This window comes from Xyrauchen texanus, chromosome 31 (assembly GCF_025860055.1).
Source record: "Xyrauchen texanus isolate HMW12.3.18 chromosome 31, RBS_HiC_50CHRs, whole genome shotgun sequence".
Lineage (NCBI taxonomy): Eukaryota > Metazoa > Chordata > Actinopteri > Cypriniformes > Catostomidae > Xyrauchen > Xyrauchen texanus.
The window spans coordinates 35,151,191-35,167,001 of record NC_068306.1 but is presented as its reverse complement, the minus strand read 5'-3'; the positions used below and the strand labels follow the sequence as shown (position 1 = coordinate 35,167,001).

Genomic DNA, 15,811 nt, shown 5'->3' with positions numbered 1-15,811 from the left:
CTGACTAGTCTCCCAGTTCCTGCTGCTGAAAAACATCCCCACAGCATGATGCTGCCACCACCATGCATCACTGTAGGGATAGTATTGGCCAGGTGATGAGCGGTGCCTGGTTTCCTCCAGACATGATGCTTGCCCTTCTGGCCAAAGAGTTCAATCATTGTTTCATCAGAACATAGAATTTAGTTTCTCATTGTCTGAAAGTCCTTCAGGTGCCTTTTGGCAAACTCCAGGTGGGCTGTCATGTGCCTTTTACTGAGGAGTGGCTTCAATCTGGCCACTCTACCATACAGGCCGTATTGGTGGAGTGCTGCAGAGATGGTTGTTCTTCTGGAAGGTTCTCCTCTCTCCACAGAGAAATGCTGGAGCTCTGTCAGAATGACCATCGGGTTCATGGTCACCTCGCTGACTAAGGCCCTTCTCCCCGATTGCTCAGTTTGGCCGGGCGACCAGCTCTAGGAAGAATCCTGGTGGTTCCAAACTTCCATTTATGAGTGATGGAGGTCATTGTGCTCATTTGGACCTTCAATGCTGCAGAAATGTTTCTTTACCCTTCCCCAGATCTGTGCCTCGATACAATCCTGTCTCGGAGGTCTACAGACAATTCCTTGGACTTCATGGCTTGGTTGTGCTCTGACATACACTGTTAACTGTGGGACCTTATATAGACAGGTGTGTGCCTTTCCAAATCATGTCCAATCAACTGAATTTACCACAGGTGGACTCAATCAGTGGAAACAGGATGCAACTGAGCTCAATTTTGAGTGTCGTGACAAAGGCTGTGAATACTTATGTACATGTGATTTATTTTTAATAAATTTGCAAAGATTTCAAACAAACTTCTTTCACGTTGTCATTATGGGGTATTGTTTGTAGAATTTTGAGGAAAATCATGAATTTAATCCATTTTGGAATAAGGCTGTAACATAACAAAATGTGGAAAATGTGAAGCGCTGTGAATACTTTCCGGATGCACTGTAAGTGTATTTTTCAAAAATACACTTACTGCCAGTGCAGTAAAGACAAAATATATGTGTATTCATGATCTATTCTCTAAAAGCATGTCTAAATATCTTATATGCTGCTTCTCAGGTGAATCTTTTACATCTTTTTTTTTATATTATGTTCAGCATTCTCAGATATAAATGTTTTTCTGCAGCATAGTTGCATAATGTATGTTGTTTTAGATATTTATATTGGAAAACAAGCCAAAACAAAAACTAATAAAAAATGTATGTTGTTGCAGTGTAAAATGGGGTTAAGAATTTTCTGTTCACTACAATACATCAGTTGTTTTTTTTTTTCTTCCCTTTTTCTCCCCAATTTGGAATGCCAAATTCTCAGTGCACTCCAAGTCCTGTGGTGGCTTAGTGACTCAATCTGGGTGGCGGAGGACAAAACTCAGTTGCCTCCGCGTCTTGAGTCCGTCAATTCGTGCATCTCATCACGTGGCTTGTTGAGCGTGTTACTGCGGAGACCTAGTGCGTGTGAAGGCTTCACGGCATCCTCCGCAGCATCCACGCACAACTCGCCATGAGCGAACCACATTATAGCGACCACAAGTAGGACCCCTTGTGACTCTACCCTCCCTAGCAACCAGGCCAATTTGGTTGCTTAGGAGACCTGGCTTGAGTCACTCAGCACGCCCTGGGATTCGAACTCGCCGCTCCAGGGGTGGTAGTCAGCGTCTTTACTCGCTGAATTACCCAGGCCCCCTCACTTCATTCCATCTTTAACTTACAAAAAAAAAAACTGGCTCTTTTTAATAAAGCTGCCTATTGCTGATTATTTTTATGATAAGAAACACACAGTGACATACTGTATATTATGATTCAACAAGTCTTGGGCCGTCACGTTCTAATCTAGCTGCTATAAGCATGCACACTCAAGAGACGAGCGTCCCTGTGACAGAGTGTGCATCAGCCGGGTGCAGTTTCTATCTCTTCCCCCTTAGATCGGGACATTCGCTGTCTCTTAGAGGCGCTGACCGCATAGGGAAATGCCAGTTTTGGAGTTTGTAGTTATTTACATGATCTGCTTCTGTGTTATTTGAACTTTAATAAAGCTATAATTCATTAAATATAACTGCATTAAAGATGTAATGCCGGGGTTTTCCTTTTAAAAATGCTCTTGCTCCGCTTAATCCACAACGAGAGTGCTTCTATATTTATTTATTTTTTATTTTTGTATAATTACATTTCGATCTACATCACATGAAGCTGTGAAAGTTTAGAGTGCATCTGGACTGTGAGTTGTGTAATTGTTCCTCTCCTCAGTGCGCGAGCTGCAGTTCTGCTCTCACGTGTCATCATTAGAGTTTAATATGATCTCATGTTATGTTAAATGAGATCAAACGTCTATTCGACAATGAAAATTTTTGTCGGCAATTTTTTATTGTCCATAACGTCGACTAATCGTTTCGGACCTAATGTAGAGTCCTCATAAATATAGCCACACCAACATGTGTGCGCGTGCGTGTGTTTGTGAAGGAGATGACAGGACATAGAGTCGTCTCTTATACTCTGGCGTGCGTGTGACTGTATATTATTTAATTAAATGACATCCTTCTGTTGTTTATTGATCACACTTGGCCATATAGAAGCTTTTTTATTATTATTTTCAAATTGTCTTTGATTTAATCTCAACTCAAATTACATCACATTTTGCTAATGGCAGCATACTTTAATATGCTACCAAAATTAACAACATGATAATATCGTTCCGTAAATTATTATTTTTTTTTGGTATTGCTATATTTTGTTAGTACCGGTATACCGTGCAACCCTAATAGGGTCTATATGATTTACATATTGTAAAGCACACCTTCCACTGTATTGTTTGCTACATTTAAAACATGATTCATTGCATAACATTTGAAAAAATGATCTATGTGCCTTCAACATTTTATGAATTAAGCCATGCACTTCTTAAGCATAATAATAGTTTACATAAAAAGTGGGGCACAACATATTCCAGTACTGGGAGTGTTTTTGCTTTACAATCGTAAATGATTCAGACATTTTTGCATTTTAACAAATAAACTTGTTTTACAAATTGGTTGTAGTCAAATATTATTTGCATGTTGCATAACTGCGCAATCCAAATTTCTGTAAACTTTAATAGAGCAGAAGTTGGAAGTTTCAGGCATTACCACAAAAAAATAAAATAAATAATACCATATTAAAAATAAAATTGCAAAAATTGCATAAAATTAAATTGACAATGTTTAGTATCGGGAAACCACTATATAGCTGATAGAGCTGGGATGGAAGATTATTGATTAGTTTAGTGGATCTTAAACAGTTCACTTTCTTTTGCATTTGGTAAACATTTCATATTATGAAGTGAAATTCAAAAGCAGAATGAGCAGAGAGTTGTTTGACACATACATTTGTAAATAATCAAATCCAGATTAAGCTGTAACAAATGGTTTATAGCACAGTTTTAATGTCTTTTGATTATACGTTTATTATACTTTATTATATGCCAGTGTTCTCAACTGGTGGCTCGTGACAAAAGAGTCACAGTCTTTTTTTATTGGGGTTGGAACTAATCATATAGGTTAAAGGGTAACTAAACCCTAAACCAACTTTTTTTAGTTAATGATCTGTAAGCATGGGGCTTTATTGGTACTGGTCATTGATTCAAGTAATTTTTTTGACATTTGTATATAAAGTGTTTTAATTCTACAATATATGGTGTAAAAACATCTGAGTGCTGCCCTCTTCAGGTTGAACGGTGGCTACTGCAGTTGAATTTTCCTATTGGCTGTTGCGGTACTTCGTGACGTAAGCGGTGACAGCTGACATAAGCAGGTTCCAGCTCACCACGCCAGATTCATGTACATGTCGTCTTGCGACCGTGTGATGAATAATAATAACATAGAGTCTGACAACAGCTGTCAATTAATCCGTCACTACGAGTCTCAGGTGCCCCCCCCCCCCTCAGCCCCGCACTCGGTTCGTTCCCTCTATCCCCGCCGGGGTCTGCCCACTTTTCCTGCATTTTCAAATATTTCTAGTGGGTGGAGTCAGACTCTGAGCAGGTGTCTAGTTACCCTTTAAATGTGCAGTGTTTTCTTTGGGGGGGGTTTTTCTCCCCAATTTGGAATGCCCAATTCTCAATGCGCTCTAAGTGCTTGTGGTGGCGTAGTGACTCACTTCAATCCGGGTGGCGGAGGACGAATCTCAGTTGCCTCCGTATCTGAGACCATCAATCTGCGCATCTTATCATGTGGCTTGTTGAGCGCGTTACCGTGGAGACCTAGCGCATGTTGAGGCTTCATGCTATTCTCCACGTCATCCACACACAACTCGACACGTGCCCCACTGAGAGTGAACCACATTATAGCGACCACGAGGAGGTTACCCCATGTGACTCTATCCACCATAGCAACCGGGCCAATTGGTTGTTTAGGAAGCCTGACTGGAGTCACTCAGCAAGCCCTGGATTCGATCTTGTGACTCCAGGTGTGGTAGTGATCGTCTTTTACTTGCTGAGATACCCAGGCCCCTAAATGTGCATTGTTAAGATAAAGCAAAATAAATCAGCTTAATTTATTTTTTTGACCTCATGGGCTGTATGTCCATTCAGACTCTACAGTCAGTAGCAGAGATAACCACCACGCAAACCACACAATTGGGGGCCCCAAAGGGAAAGCTGCACAATATGCTCAAGAGGTGACCGGTGTGATGTGTTCTGTATACACGGGCAGATATAATATTCTCTGCCGTCTCATAGCGGTTCACTTACATTGTCTAGGCAAAGTGCTGCAGATGCACCCATTCGTGGAATTTCAAACATTTAAACCACAAAGTTATTATACAAATCTAAAAACACAGTGTCACAGAAATAAAGGCAGTGACAGCGTTCTACCAGATTTTGTAATGAGAAACATAATGAACAATATACACTGACACAGCAGTGCAGCCATTAAAATTATAATAAACTGGACAACAATAAATAATTGTTGGGTTACAGAATAACAATAATAATGGGTATTATTATTATTAAGTTGTAGTTTTGCACACCTTACTCATTTTCACTCACAATTTGTTTTTTTATATCTGTAGGTACATGTTTCGTTTTTATTACTGTATTGGTGCATATAAATGACATTTACTATATAGTATTCTGTAAATTAAATACCATTCCTTGCTTTCAATTAGAAAAACTGTGGAAAACATGCATTCTTTATCCTTAATTAGAGTTTTTTTATTTCATTAATCATTTTGAATATACTTGACTACAATGGCTTTTAGGATGAATTTAAAATAATGATTTAAAAATAGGGCTGTTAATAATTTAGCGAAAATCGATTAATTGTCATTTAATAATTTGATGGATTAGCGATTTAATTCATTTTTGGCCAAATGCGTTCAGTAATCATGCAGTCAGACGTCAATAAGGCTGTCTACACAGTCACCTGCTGCTTGAGGGTGCTTGGCTCTGCGTGACACTTCTCATCCAAATCACAGAAGAGCTGACGCACATATCAGAGATGAAGCGGGTTCAATGTAAACAATGCTGGAGCGTTTCTCGATAAATTAAAATGAATGTTTTCTGCACACACGGTGAAAGAGTATTAAAGTACAACAGGACAACAAGCACTGTTGATCACCTTGTTATACCCCAACCTACAATTATGTCAACAATCATCGGGAAAGCACAAAGGCACATCCAGCTGAAATCACACCATTACCTTAGAAACGGTATGTTAAGTACTGTTTTAATTTCAAATAAAAAAATTTAGTCCAAAGTTCCGAAATATCCCACGCTTCACAACGTGAAGTTTTAATGAACTCAATACAAATGATATATCTTAAGTATCTTAATATAGAAGTTACTACTACCAGTAATTTATTAACAGTAATTGAACAATTCCCAAATTCGAAATAAACATAGACTAAATGTATTTAAATGCACTGAACTAAGAATATTTGAAGAGGAAAATGCCAATACTTGCATTTCTTAAGTGTATTCATTTAAATTATTCTCTTTATTTATTAATTGAATTTATTAATTAAATCTTATTACCTGCACACAGGTAATAAGATTTTAATGTTTTAATTTTATTTAAAGTTCTTAATAATAAAGCATTTCTGCTTTTGAGTTTTAGATGGATTTTGGTTTAGTTTTGTATAATAATCAATTTTGGTACTGTTGAATCACCACTTCATGTTCAGCAATTCTCATGAATCCTGAAAATGTCCTGGTCTGAACAAGTAGGGAACCACTGTTATACAGCGCTATATTCACCCAATAAGTGTATGAGAATAGCTTTGTATTAAAGCAAACAATAGGCATGTTTTGGATGAGATATACTATATATATAAATTTGTTTCAAACTATAGTGGCGAGTTACTCTCCACTGTTTGTGATTTTGCCTGTATTGCAAGTGAAAGTTGCAGGTTTTCAGACTGCAACTAATTGCCTCGTCAGTGTCTGTGGATGGTTATGTGCACTAATGCTTTTGACATGCTTTAACTTTGCAACTGTTAAAAAAACTGCAGCTGGCCCTTTAAGGACATTTATGCTGATTCTGTTGGCTCAAGCCCAAGTGGGGGGAGGGCATGTATCTACTGAGAGGGAGCATCTGATTGGTTGCACTCTGCTCTGAGTCACAGCATCACTGGCTGACTGGCATAAAATAACATCTCCTTATGAGGGCTGTGGTGGACTGCACCATTTTCCACATGACACAGAGGGGTTTCTTGCTCAGTTGAGCAGGCTCTTTCAGAACTTTCACTTCATGCTGAGGTGTATAAATAAAGGATTTGTTTTTGTGGTTATTGTTGAACCACCACTTCATGTTCGGCAATTCTCATGAATCCTGAAAATGTCCTGGTCTAACCACAAGTAGGGAACCACTGTTACACAGTACTATATTCACCCAATAAGTGTATGAGAATAGCTTTTTTGTAAACTTAGGCATTTGGTCTAGTTAGATATTTGATCAGTTTTGTGTTATTTCTTTGCATAATGGTCAAGTGGTTACAAATGCTACATATTTAATACAAAGGTTCTAAAACGGCATACTTTCTCCTAAAGTATAGCAGGGTTTTTTTTCCATTCTCAGCTGTGTATTTTGACTTTGATCCTCCTCTCTTTAGCTGAGTGGTATGGTCCGCAGACAGACGGTATCCTCCCCTCCCTAAGTCAGTTTTGCTCAACTCCCAGGAAATACAGCAGAGAAGATTGAAGTGTGAAAACTGCAGATCAAGAAACTTTACATCAAAGTGGATGGCACTAAACGGGAGGGAGACGTAGCTGGAAAACACCATCGAGTTGTGTGGAATTTTCTCTCAATTCTCTTCCAATGGTTCATTGGTTGAGGCCATGGCCTCTCAGTCAGGGTAAGAAATAACACCAGCCATGTTTTCAGTGAGTAACTGCTGTAGGACTGACAGATGGTGAAGTTTTAGGCCTTCTCTTAATAATCCACACCCTGTATTTGTTGTATTTCTATAACATAAAGATTATTTATTGGATTTAGGAGGATATAAAGCGTATCTTGTCTTAAAGTTGGTCTTAAATGAGCAAAAGCTCTCTCGTCGTGGTGTAGGATCTATGCCAAAAAAATTTGAATAGTCTAGACAGGCCTGACAAATAATAATTTTGATGATATTATTGTATGAAGCACCTCCAAATGTACTCTACAAAGGTTTCGATGAAGGGTTTTTTCCAAGTAATTTGTCTTAAAATAGCATCACAACCAAAAGTCATTCAAATTGAATTAATGTTAGTATTTAAGGGGGTACTATGCTCTGAAAAATATAATAATTTTAATATTACTATTTATTAGTCCCATAATCAATCAAAACACTTAATGTGGTGAAAATGTATATATACATTTTGCAGCTTTAGTGTTCACACTTGCTTGCTATTTTCTTAAAGGTGCACTCAGTAATTGTTTCCCTTATAAAAAAAAAGTTTGCTCCTAGAGAAATTAATTGGAATTTTAAAGAATGTGTTTAAAATCATGAGCACTCACATGAGATGAGGACTCATAAATGTACTCATCATAGTCATATCAGTAACCTCATAAAAGCGGTTTTATTCTACATGGGGGAGGGGCTCCCTCATGGGGGCAGACATGTTAGCATCACATGACCAGCTGAATATTACTCAATTAATCTTAGTAACCATTTTTTATTGGACACTTTCACTCTTGGATTCAATTAATCATGTCTCACTGTGTATAGCAAATTTCTTCAGTGGCATCTGTAACTGAAAACTATTGGTTTTGAATGATGCTGCATCCACACCACTAGGTGTCACTGTCGAAGATGACACCAACAATAAATACTTCACATTTCTATAACGTCGCATTTTTCTTGTCATGACCTCACTTCAATTTAGAACATTTGATTATGTTATCAGAATAATGTGCATTGAAGTGAGGATAAAAATATAGATTGTTTTTATTTCACCAGTTATACTGTTGAACCAAGACGTTCTAACTGTAGAATCCTTCAGTGTCGGCCACGGAGCAACTCAGAGGAATAAAAAAAATAATCGATGACAACTATCTGCATAAACATTTGCGGAAAAATTATAGTTCCAAAAAGCAACTACTGGCACAGATGAATTGGAAAAAATTATATATCGGCCAGTGACCACAAGCTTAAGCTTAAAAAAAAAAAAAAAGCATCATAAAAGTATAATGAAAGCAGTCCATATGACTTGTTCACTGTAACCTAAGTCTTCTGATAGCATGCAACAGATTTGAGTGATGAGTATAGCGATAATTTAAATTGCTGATTAGCACGAATCATATTCTCATATATACTGCAAAGAAATGTGGTGCATCAGGTTTGATGTTAAGCGTCATTGGTTAATGTGTGTGACATGACCAACCGCAACGTCGCAAGCTTCAATATGCGAAAGGAATTGTCGAATGGGTTTGGATAAGGGTGAGTAATTAATGACAATTAAAACATTTTGATGAAACAGTGTTCATGTTTATATTGGCTATTTTGTATATTGATATATTGATTTTGAATATAACATACCTTCGGTGTTTACAAAGGTAGAAAGTTGGAGTGTATTCTGCCTCTTAAAATGGAGGCTCAATGCCCTCAAGGTAGAATTGTTGAAACGGAAGGGCCTTTTGAAAGACTGGGGCCTCTTAATTTTCTATCATGGGGCCGTTCACACTGTGAGCAGTTTAGAAAAATTTAGTTTTGGGTGTTCATGCCAGTTCATCAGCAAATATCATGAATTAATAGCCATAGGTGTCACTAATTGGATTTAGCTTAAGTGCAATGCTCGTATATCAAGTGACATCATGTTGCATTGGATATTTGAGTGGTTTTGTCTTGCAAACGTTCTCCCATTGGCACATTCATTAAGGATGCTTTCTCAACACGACTATCCACTTAACAAAACAATCCCTGTTACCTTGACAGGATCGAATGTGTCAAAATCTGCTCCCTTGAAATGGAGGTTAAACACACACTGTGAAATCACACCCCTCCCCCAAATGTTGTTGTTCAATTCCAAACCTCAGTTTTCATAGTTTGCTGATCTAATCAATGATACAACTTCCTGTAAGGTTGCTTTACAGTTTAGTCTTTCAGAAGTTTGCTTATGCTGAGATTTAATTAATTGTCCAATAATGTTTTTTGTTGTTGGAATTAAGCTGTTTGCTCAGTGATATGGTTAATAACTTTTTGTGGACTACATTATTGTAAAGGCTTATTGCACCAGTCTGTTATTGCTGTTTCTTTCGCTCTCAATTGTTCCACTTCGCTTTTATCGTCTTTTTGTCTGCTCTTTTGTTTCGCTCACACTTTACTTTTCATTCTCGTTCGGTTTACTTTTTTCAATCTTTCGCTGTTTTCTTTCTTTCTGTTTTGCTCATTTGCTGTTTTTGTTCTTTTCGCTCAGTTTTCACAAGTACACTTTGTTTTTACTGTTCTTTCTTTCGCTCACTCCTTTCACTCAAGGGCTGCACAAATAATATAAAAAATAGTCAAGTTTACAATAACAGCTTTCGCAGTTACAGTGCTGTTGAAAAGTATTTGCCCCTTCCTGATTTCTTCTGTTTTTATGTATTTTTCATACTAAATTGTTTTAGATCTTCAAATGAGATATAACATAAAACAAAGGCAACCTGAGTAAACACAAAATACAGTTTTCAAAAATATATATATATATTTGTTTTATTGAAGCAAAAAGTTATCCAACACTTATATCACCCATGTGAAAAGCTATCTGCCCCCTTAAAATTAATAGCTGGTTGTGCCACCTTTAACAGCAACAACTGCAACCAAACACTTCTGATAACTGGATATCAGTCTTTCACAACACTGCGGTAGAATTTTGGCCCACTCTCTTTTTTTCAGAACTGCTTTAGTTCAGCCACATTCGAAGGTTTTCGAGCATGAACTGCCCGTTTAAGGTCCTGCCACATCATCCCAATCGGGACTTTGACTAGGCCACTCCAAAACTTTAATTTAGCTTCTTTTGGATCATCGTGTTGCTGCATAATCCAGTTGTGCTTGAGCTTCAACTCACAGACTGATGACCGGACATTCTCCTTTAGGATTTTCTGGTAGAGCGCAGAATTCATAATTCACTCAATTATTGCAATTCACCCTGGCCCTGAAGAAGCAAAGTATCCACACACTACCACCATGCTTGACCGTAGGTATGATGTAATTTTGGTGGGATTCTGTGTTTGATTTAAACCAGATGTAACGGGACCCCTGTCTTCCAAACAGTTCTACTTTCAACTCATCAGTCCACAGAACATTCTTCCAAAAGTTTTGAGGATCATCAAGGTGTGTTTTGGTCAAATTCAGACGAGCTTTAATGTTCTTCTGGGTTAGCAGTGGTTTTCGCCTCACTGCTCTTTTGTAGTTTTTTGGCCGGTGTCTTTCTGATAGTGGAGTCATGAACAGAGACCTTTATTGATGCGAGAGAGGCCTGCAGTTCCTTGGATGTTGTCCTTGGCTTTTTTGTGATTTCCTGGTTGAGTCATCGCTGTGCTCTTGAAGGAATTTTGGAAGGTCGGCCACTTCTGGGAAGGTTCACTACTGTGCCAAGTTATCTCAATTTGGAGATCATGGCTCTCGCTGTGATTCTTTGGAGTCCCAGAAACTTTGAAATAGCTTTGTAACCCTTCCCAGACTGATGTACAGTACTGTGCAAAAGTTTTAGTCACTTGTGAAAAATTTTGCATAGTGAGGATGTTTTCAAAAAATAAGGACTTAAATAATATTCATTTATCACTGAATGTCATACAAAGTCCAGTAAACATAAAAAAGCTAAATCAATATTTGTTGTAAAAACTTTGCCTTTAAAACAGCACCAATTCTCCTAGGTTCACCTGGACACAGTTTTTCTTGGTTGTTGGCAGAGAGGATGTTCCAAACTTCTTGGAGAATTCACCACAGTTCTTCTTTCTATTTCGGCTGTCTCAATTGCTTCTGTCTCTTTATGTGATCTCAGACTGACACAATGTTCAGTGGGGGGCTTTGTGGGGGCCATGACATCTGTTGCAGGGCTCCCTGTTCTTCTATTCTAATCTTTTCTATGTGCAAAAGTAATGTTTGGGAGTCTAACGTTTATATTTACTATTGACACACTAAAGATGAAGATATAAATAACCATCGTAAGAAACATTTTGTGAAAGACTTTTGCACAGTACTGTATTTCAGTCACCAGCTGAACTCCATTATGAATGCAGTTTCATAGATTTGGGGATTTAGTAACTAAAGGGGCAAATAAATTCATACAGTTACATTTATGCATTTGGCAGACGCTTTTATCCAAAGCGACTTACAGTGCAATTATTACCAGGACAATCCCCACGGAACAACCTGGAGTTAAGTGCCTTGCTCAAGGACACAATGGTGGTGGCCGTGGGGTTCGAACCATCGACCATCTGATTAACAGCCCTGTGCTTTAGCCACTACGCCACCACCACTCCAGTTGGTACTGGATACGTTTTTTTGCTTCAATAAATATAATTATTATTTAAAAATGATACTTTTTAATGGTACTTTGTTTTATGTTAGATTTTATTTGAATTTTTGAAACAATTTAGGATGAGATGCACACAAACAGAAGAAATCAGGATGTGGGCAAATGGTTTTCCACAGCACTGTATATAATAATAATAATAATAATAATAATAATAATAATAGTAATAATAATTAAAAAAAGTGTCAATTACAGCATTCCAATTAGTTGTACTCCCATTCACTGTGCCAAAATGTTATATTTACTATATATGTTTTCTGTCGTTGTATGAATGCAAAGGAAAATCAGAGGCGTTTAAATTAGTCTAAAGGCATATCAGTAATGTTCATCTAAATTACACTACAATTTATTCAAAGTGCGAATTACATTTTGTTTTTCATGCAATTGAAATATTAAAGCAATTCAGAAACCGTTCTCAAGTTGTTTTGATGCGTAGACTACATAAACAAATATGGCATGCAACTGCCTCACCCAAAATAAGTATTTTAATGTAAATTCTATTAATCGAAATGAACAATCACAATTACAAGATCGAAGGAAATGATCGGCAATTATGATTTTTGTCTTAATCGTGTAAACCTATTTCACTGTTTGAACTTCTTTGGCTATTTTCGCTTTCTCTCGCTCTTCACCATTTTCTGTTGCTCTGTTTTCACTCCTTTTTTTTCCTCTTTTCACTCTTCTTCCTTTTTTTGCTCTTGCTGTTTTTTGCTCATTTTTTCACTCTCCTTTTTTGGCTCCTTTCATTTGAACTCTTCATTTGCTCTTTATGACGCTGTTTTCAATCACGCTATCACTCTTTTTCTTTCTGTAGCCTTCTTGCTATGTCTTTCACTCTGTTTTTGCTCTTTTTCTTCTCTCTTTCACACTTCTGTACTTTCTTTCAACCTCTTTACTGTTTCTTTTGCTTGCTCGCTATTTCTTTAACGTTCTATTTTTCAGCTATTTTTTTTCAGTTGTGTTTGTTGCGTGCATTGAGCTCATGTCAATGGAAAGGGTGAAACATCATTTTAGCTAAGGCATACTGTTGTGTGCTACAAAGAGGTAATTCAGTAATGCACAAGATGAAATCTGACAAAACCACATATGAACACAAACAAAGTGTTCCCGACTGTCAATTATTGACAGTTATTTATTTTTTGTCACATGCAGTGTGGAGGCCTGTCATTAGCCACCAGTTCATTAGCCTCTTTTCAACAAGTTTATAGTTTCATAGGGATTTCATCAGCTTGTGGTTTTGAAAGACATTTGGACGTCCTCAAAGATCATTTCTGAATGAGGTTCGTCAGAATAGAACAAAGGAAGTTTAATTTGCCACAATCAATTACCCAACACCTGTTTAACAGAATGTACCCCACAAATCTCACTTAACTTCAGATTTTTGGCAGATTAACATTTCTTCACTTTTGAAATGACCTTTTTGAAAGATTCTAAGTCAGTGTAGCTACTACATAAGGAAAGTATCATCTTTGATCAGCATTTCCTTTATGGTAAACATTGACCAAATGGATAACGAGTTATTTTGAAATGAGTAATTTTATACCACGTTTAAGGTGATTGTGAAACTTTGTGATGTGCAGAGCAGATAATGATGGTGTGTATTAGAGGTAGACCGATATAGCAGTTTTACCAATTAATCGGTGCCGATAGTAGCTTTTTGGAACTGTCGTTATCTGCGAAAATCTAGGACTGTAGTTGACGATTGTTTTCATAATTTTGTAATTTTAATTAAAATAAGTCCTCGGTGTATTTCTGAACCAAATCTTCACTTTTTTCTTGTTATTAGTGGGATTTCGGTTGAACAATAAACTGCGTCTGGGACTATGACTTCTTGACTCTTTGTCTGTGCCCATCATAGTAAGAATAAGAATTTTGACATTTTATGAATCGATTTTTTTTTTAATTATCGGGCCATTAATTGGTTAACGGCCTTTCCCATCACCTTATTAAGATATTGTATCAGAAAAGTCCACTTACGGTCGACGTCTAGTGTATTTAGCTTGATATAATATTGGCATTGTAGGGCTAATGTTTGGAATAGCCGGCCAGTATAGAACAAAGGTGAGTTAGTGGAACAAACGAATTCCTTTGACTTGTCATATATTTTGTAAAATAGCCCAGCAAAGAGAACAATGCACATCTGAGCTGGTGTCATCACCTTGTTTCCAGTGATCCTGTTTTTGTCTTGCTCATTTGTTGTTTAAATGTGTAACTTGATCTTTGTTTAAAGGAATAGTCCAAAAATGAAACTTCTGACAATCACTAACTCATCCTCATGTCATTCCAAACCCGTCTGACTTTCTTCTGTAGAACACGAAAGGAGACATTTTGAAGAATGTGCTGAATGGGGACTGGGGCTGTCAAGCTTCAAAAAGGGCAAAACAAAGGTATTATAAAAGTATCATAAAAGTGGTCCATATCCCCCATATGATAGCTTTGTGTGAGGAACAGACTGAAATTGAAGTCACTATTAACTGAAAATAAACATACATTTTATGGACTACTTTTATGGAACATTTATGATACTTTTATGGAACGTATTCAGCCTTTTTTGAATCTTGAAATCTCCAGTTATTATTCGTTGTAATTCATTTTTGGCTATACTATTTCTTTAAATGAAAATCAAGGTGTTAGAAAGCTCTTTTTCTCTACCTCAATGCTTAGTGACTTTGTCTCTGTTGTTAGCAACATGAACCGTGAAGACCGGAATGTGCTCCGTATGAAAGAAAGGGAAAGGAGAAATCAAGAAATCCAGCAGGGAGGAGAGGCCTATCCAGCTAACTCCCCACTCTTTCCTGAACCTTATAAAGTTGTAAGTTAATTTTGTTTCTTCATTTCTTTGCCCTTTAGATCTCATTTTATCTTGGGTGGTTTATTTATTTTTTGGTTATTTGTTAGATTCTGACATTTATGGGTTACTAATCTCGCTCCCTAACAAAGAACCCCTAACAAAAAACTGGTACTAGTACAGTGATGGCTTCAGATGGTAATACCACGGAATTTGGATATTTATATACCATGGTAATAAATGGGTGCACTATTCATGTACCGGGCTACTTGCATGGTTCTCTGAGGTGGGCGTTATAGCTAAATGTATATCTTATTTTTCAGCCTCTGGAAAATGTATGCATTAATTTTATGTATTCATTCTGAAATGAATTTGACTATTATGATGGTCTTAACCAAACAGCAGCAATTGTTGCCAAGTAGATTCAAAATACTTAATGTAAGAAGTAAAATATAGTAAAATTATGGTTAAAAATAATCAAGGCATGCTTTTTTTTTTATTTATTACTGAACACCAGAATATTTAATTGTTTTCATTTATAACAGGAAATAATAATAAACCGCAAAATTTTCATTAAAATGTTTTGATAGATTTATGTGTGTCATCACATATATCAAATACATTTTTGTAATGCACCATCTTAGAAGGTTTCCTGTGTAATTGACAGCACTAGCTGAGAACTGATTTAGTATGCAAGCAAAATGGGTGATGTCAGTGTAAAATACCCAAATTAATCAGAATCAAATCTTAGTGAAATCGGAATCAAATTGAGAGCTTGTAAATCGATATCTAATCTGAAAATCTGTATTGATACTCAACCATTTAATTAAAACATCTCTTTGTAATTTGCAAGACGAAGTTTTTAAGAAAACACAATAGGCTAGTAAAAAGGTGCATTAAAATCTTTGCACTACTCACAAAGCTGCTTAATTTTATATATGCAATATAATCATATGAAAAATCGTGACAATTCTCAAAATATCGCCCAGTCCTGTTCTCCAAGGTGTTTAAAGAATACTATATGGTACATGGTAC

At 36.9% G+C, this 15,811-nt stretch overlaps 1 protein-coding gene across 4 annotated transcripts in view; it reads left to right on the top strand.

Moving 5' to 3' along the window:
* LOC127624767 (AF4/FMR2 family member 4-like) overlaps positions 1 to 15,811 on the top strand; it is a 63,248-nt gene that overhangs the window by 15,608 nt on the left and 31,829 nt on the right. For 2 of the 4 annotated variants that reach the window (XM_052099636.1, XM_052099637.1), the window contains one exon: positions 14,674 to 14,800. The exons of 1 other annotated variant lie outside the window; for it this stretch is intronic. In XM_052099636.1, coding sequence (XP_051955596.1) covers positions 14,678 to 14,800 — 123 coding nt within the window. In that variant the 5' untranslated portion in view covers positions 14,674 to 14,677. Of the gene's footprint in view, positions 1 to 7,109; positions 7,353 to 14,673; positions 14,801 to 15,811 lie in introns of all 4 variants that reach the window. One more of the 4 variants, XM_052099635.1, reaches the window with a different exon arrangement.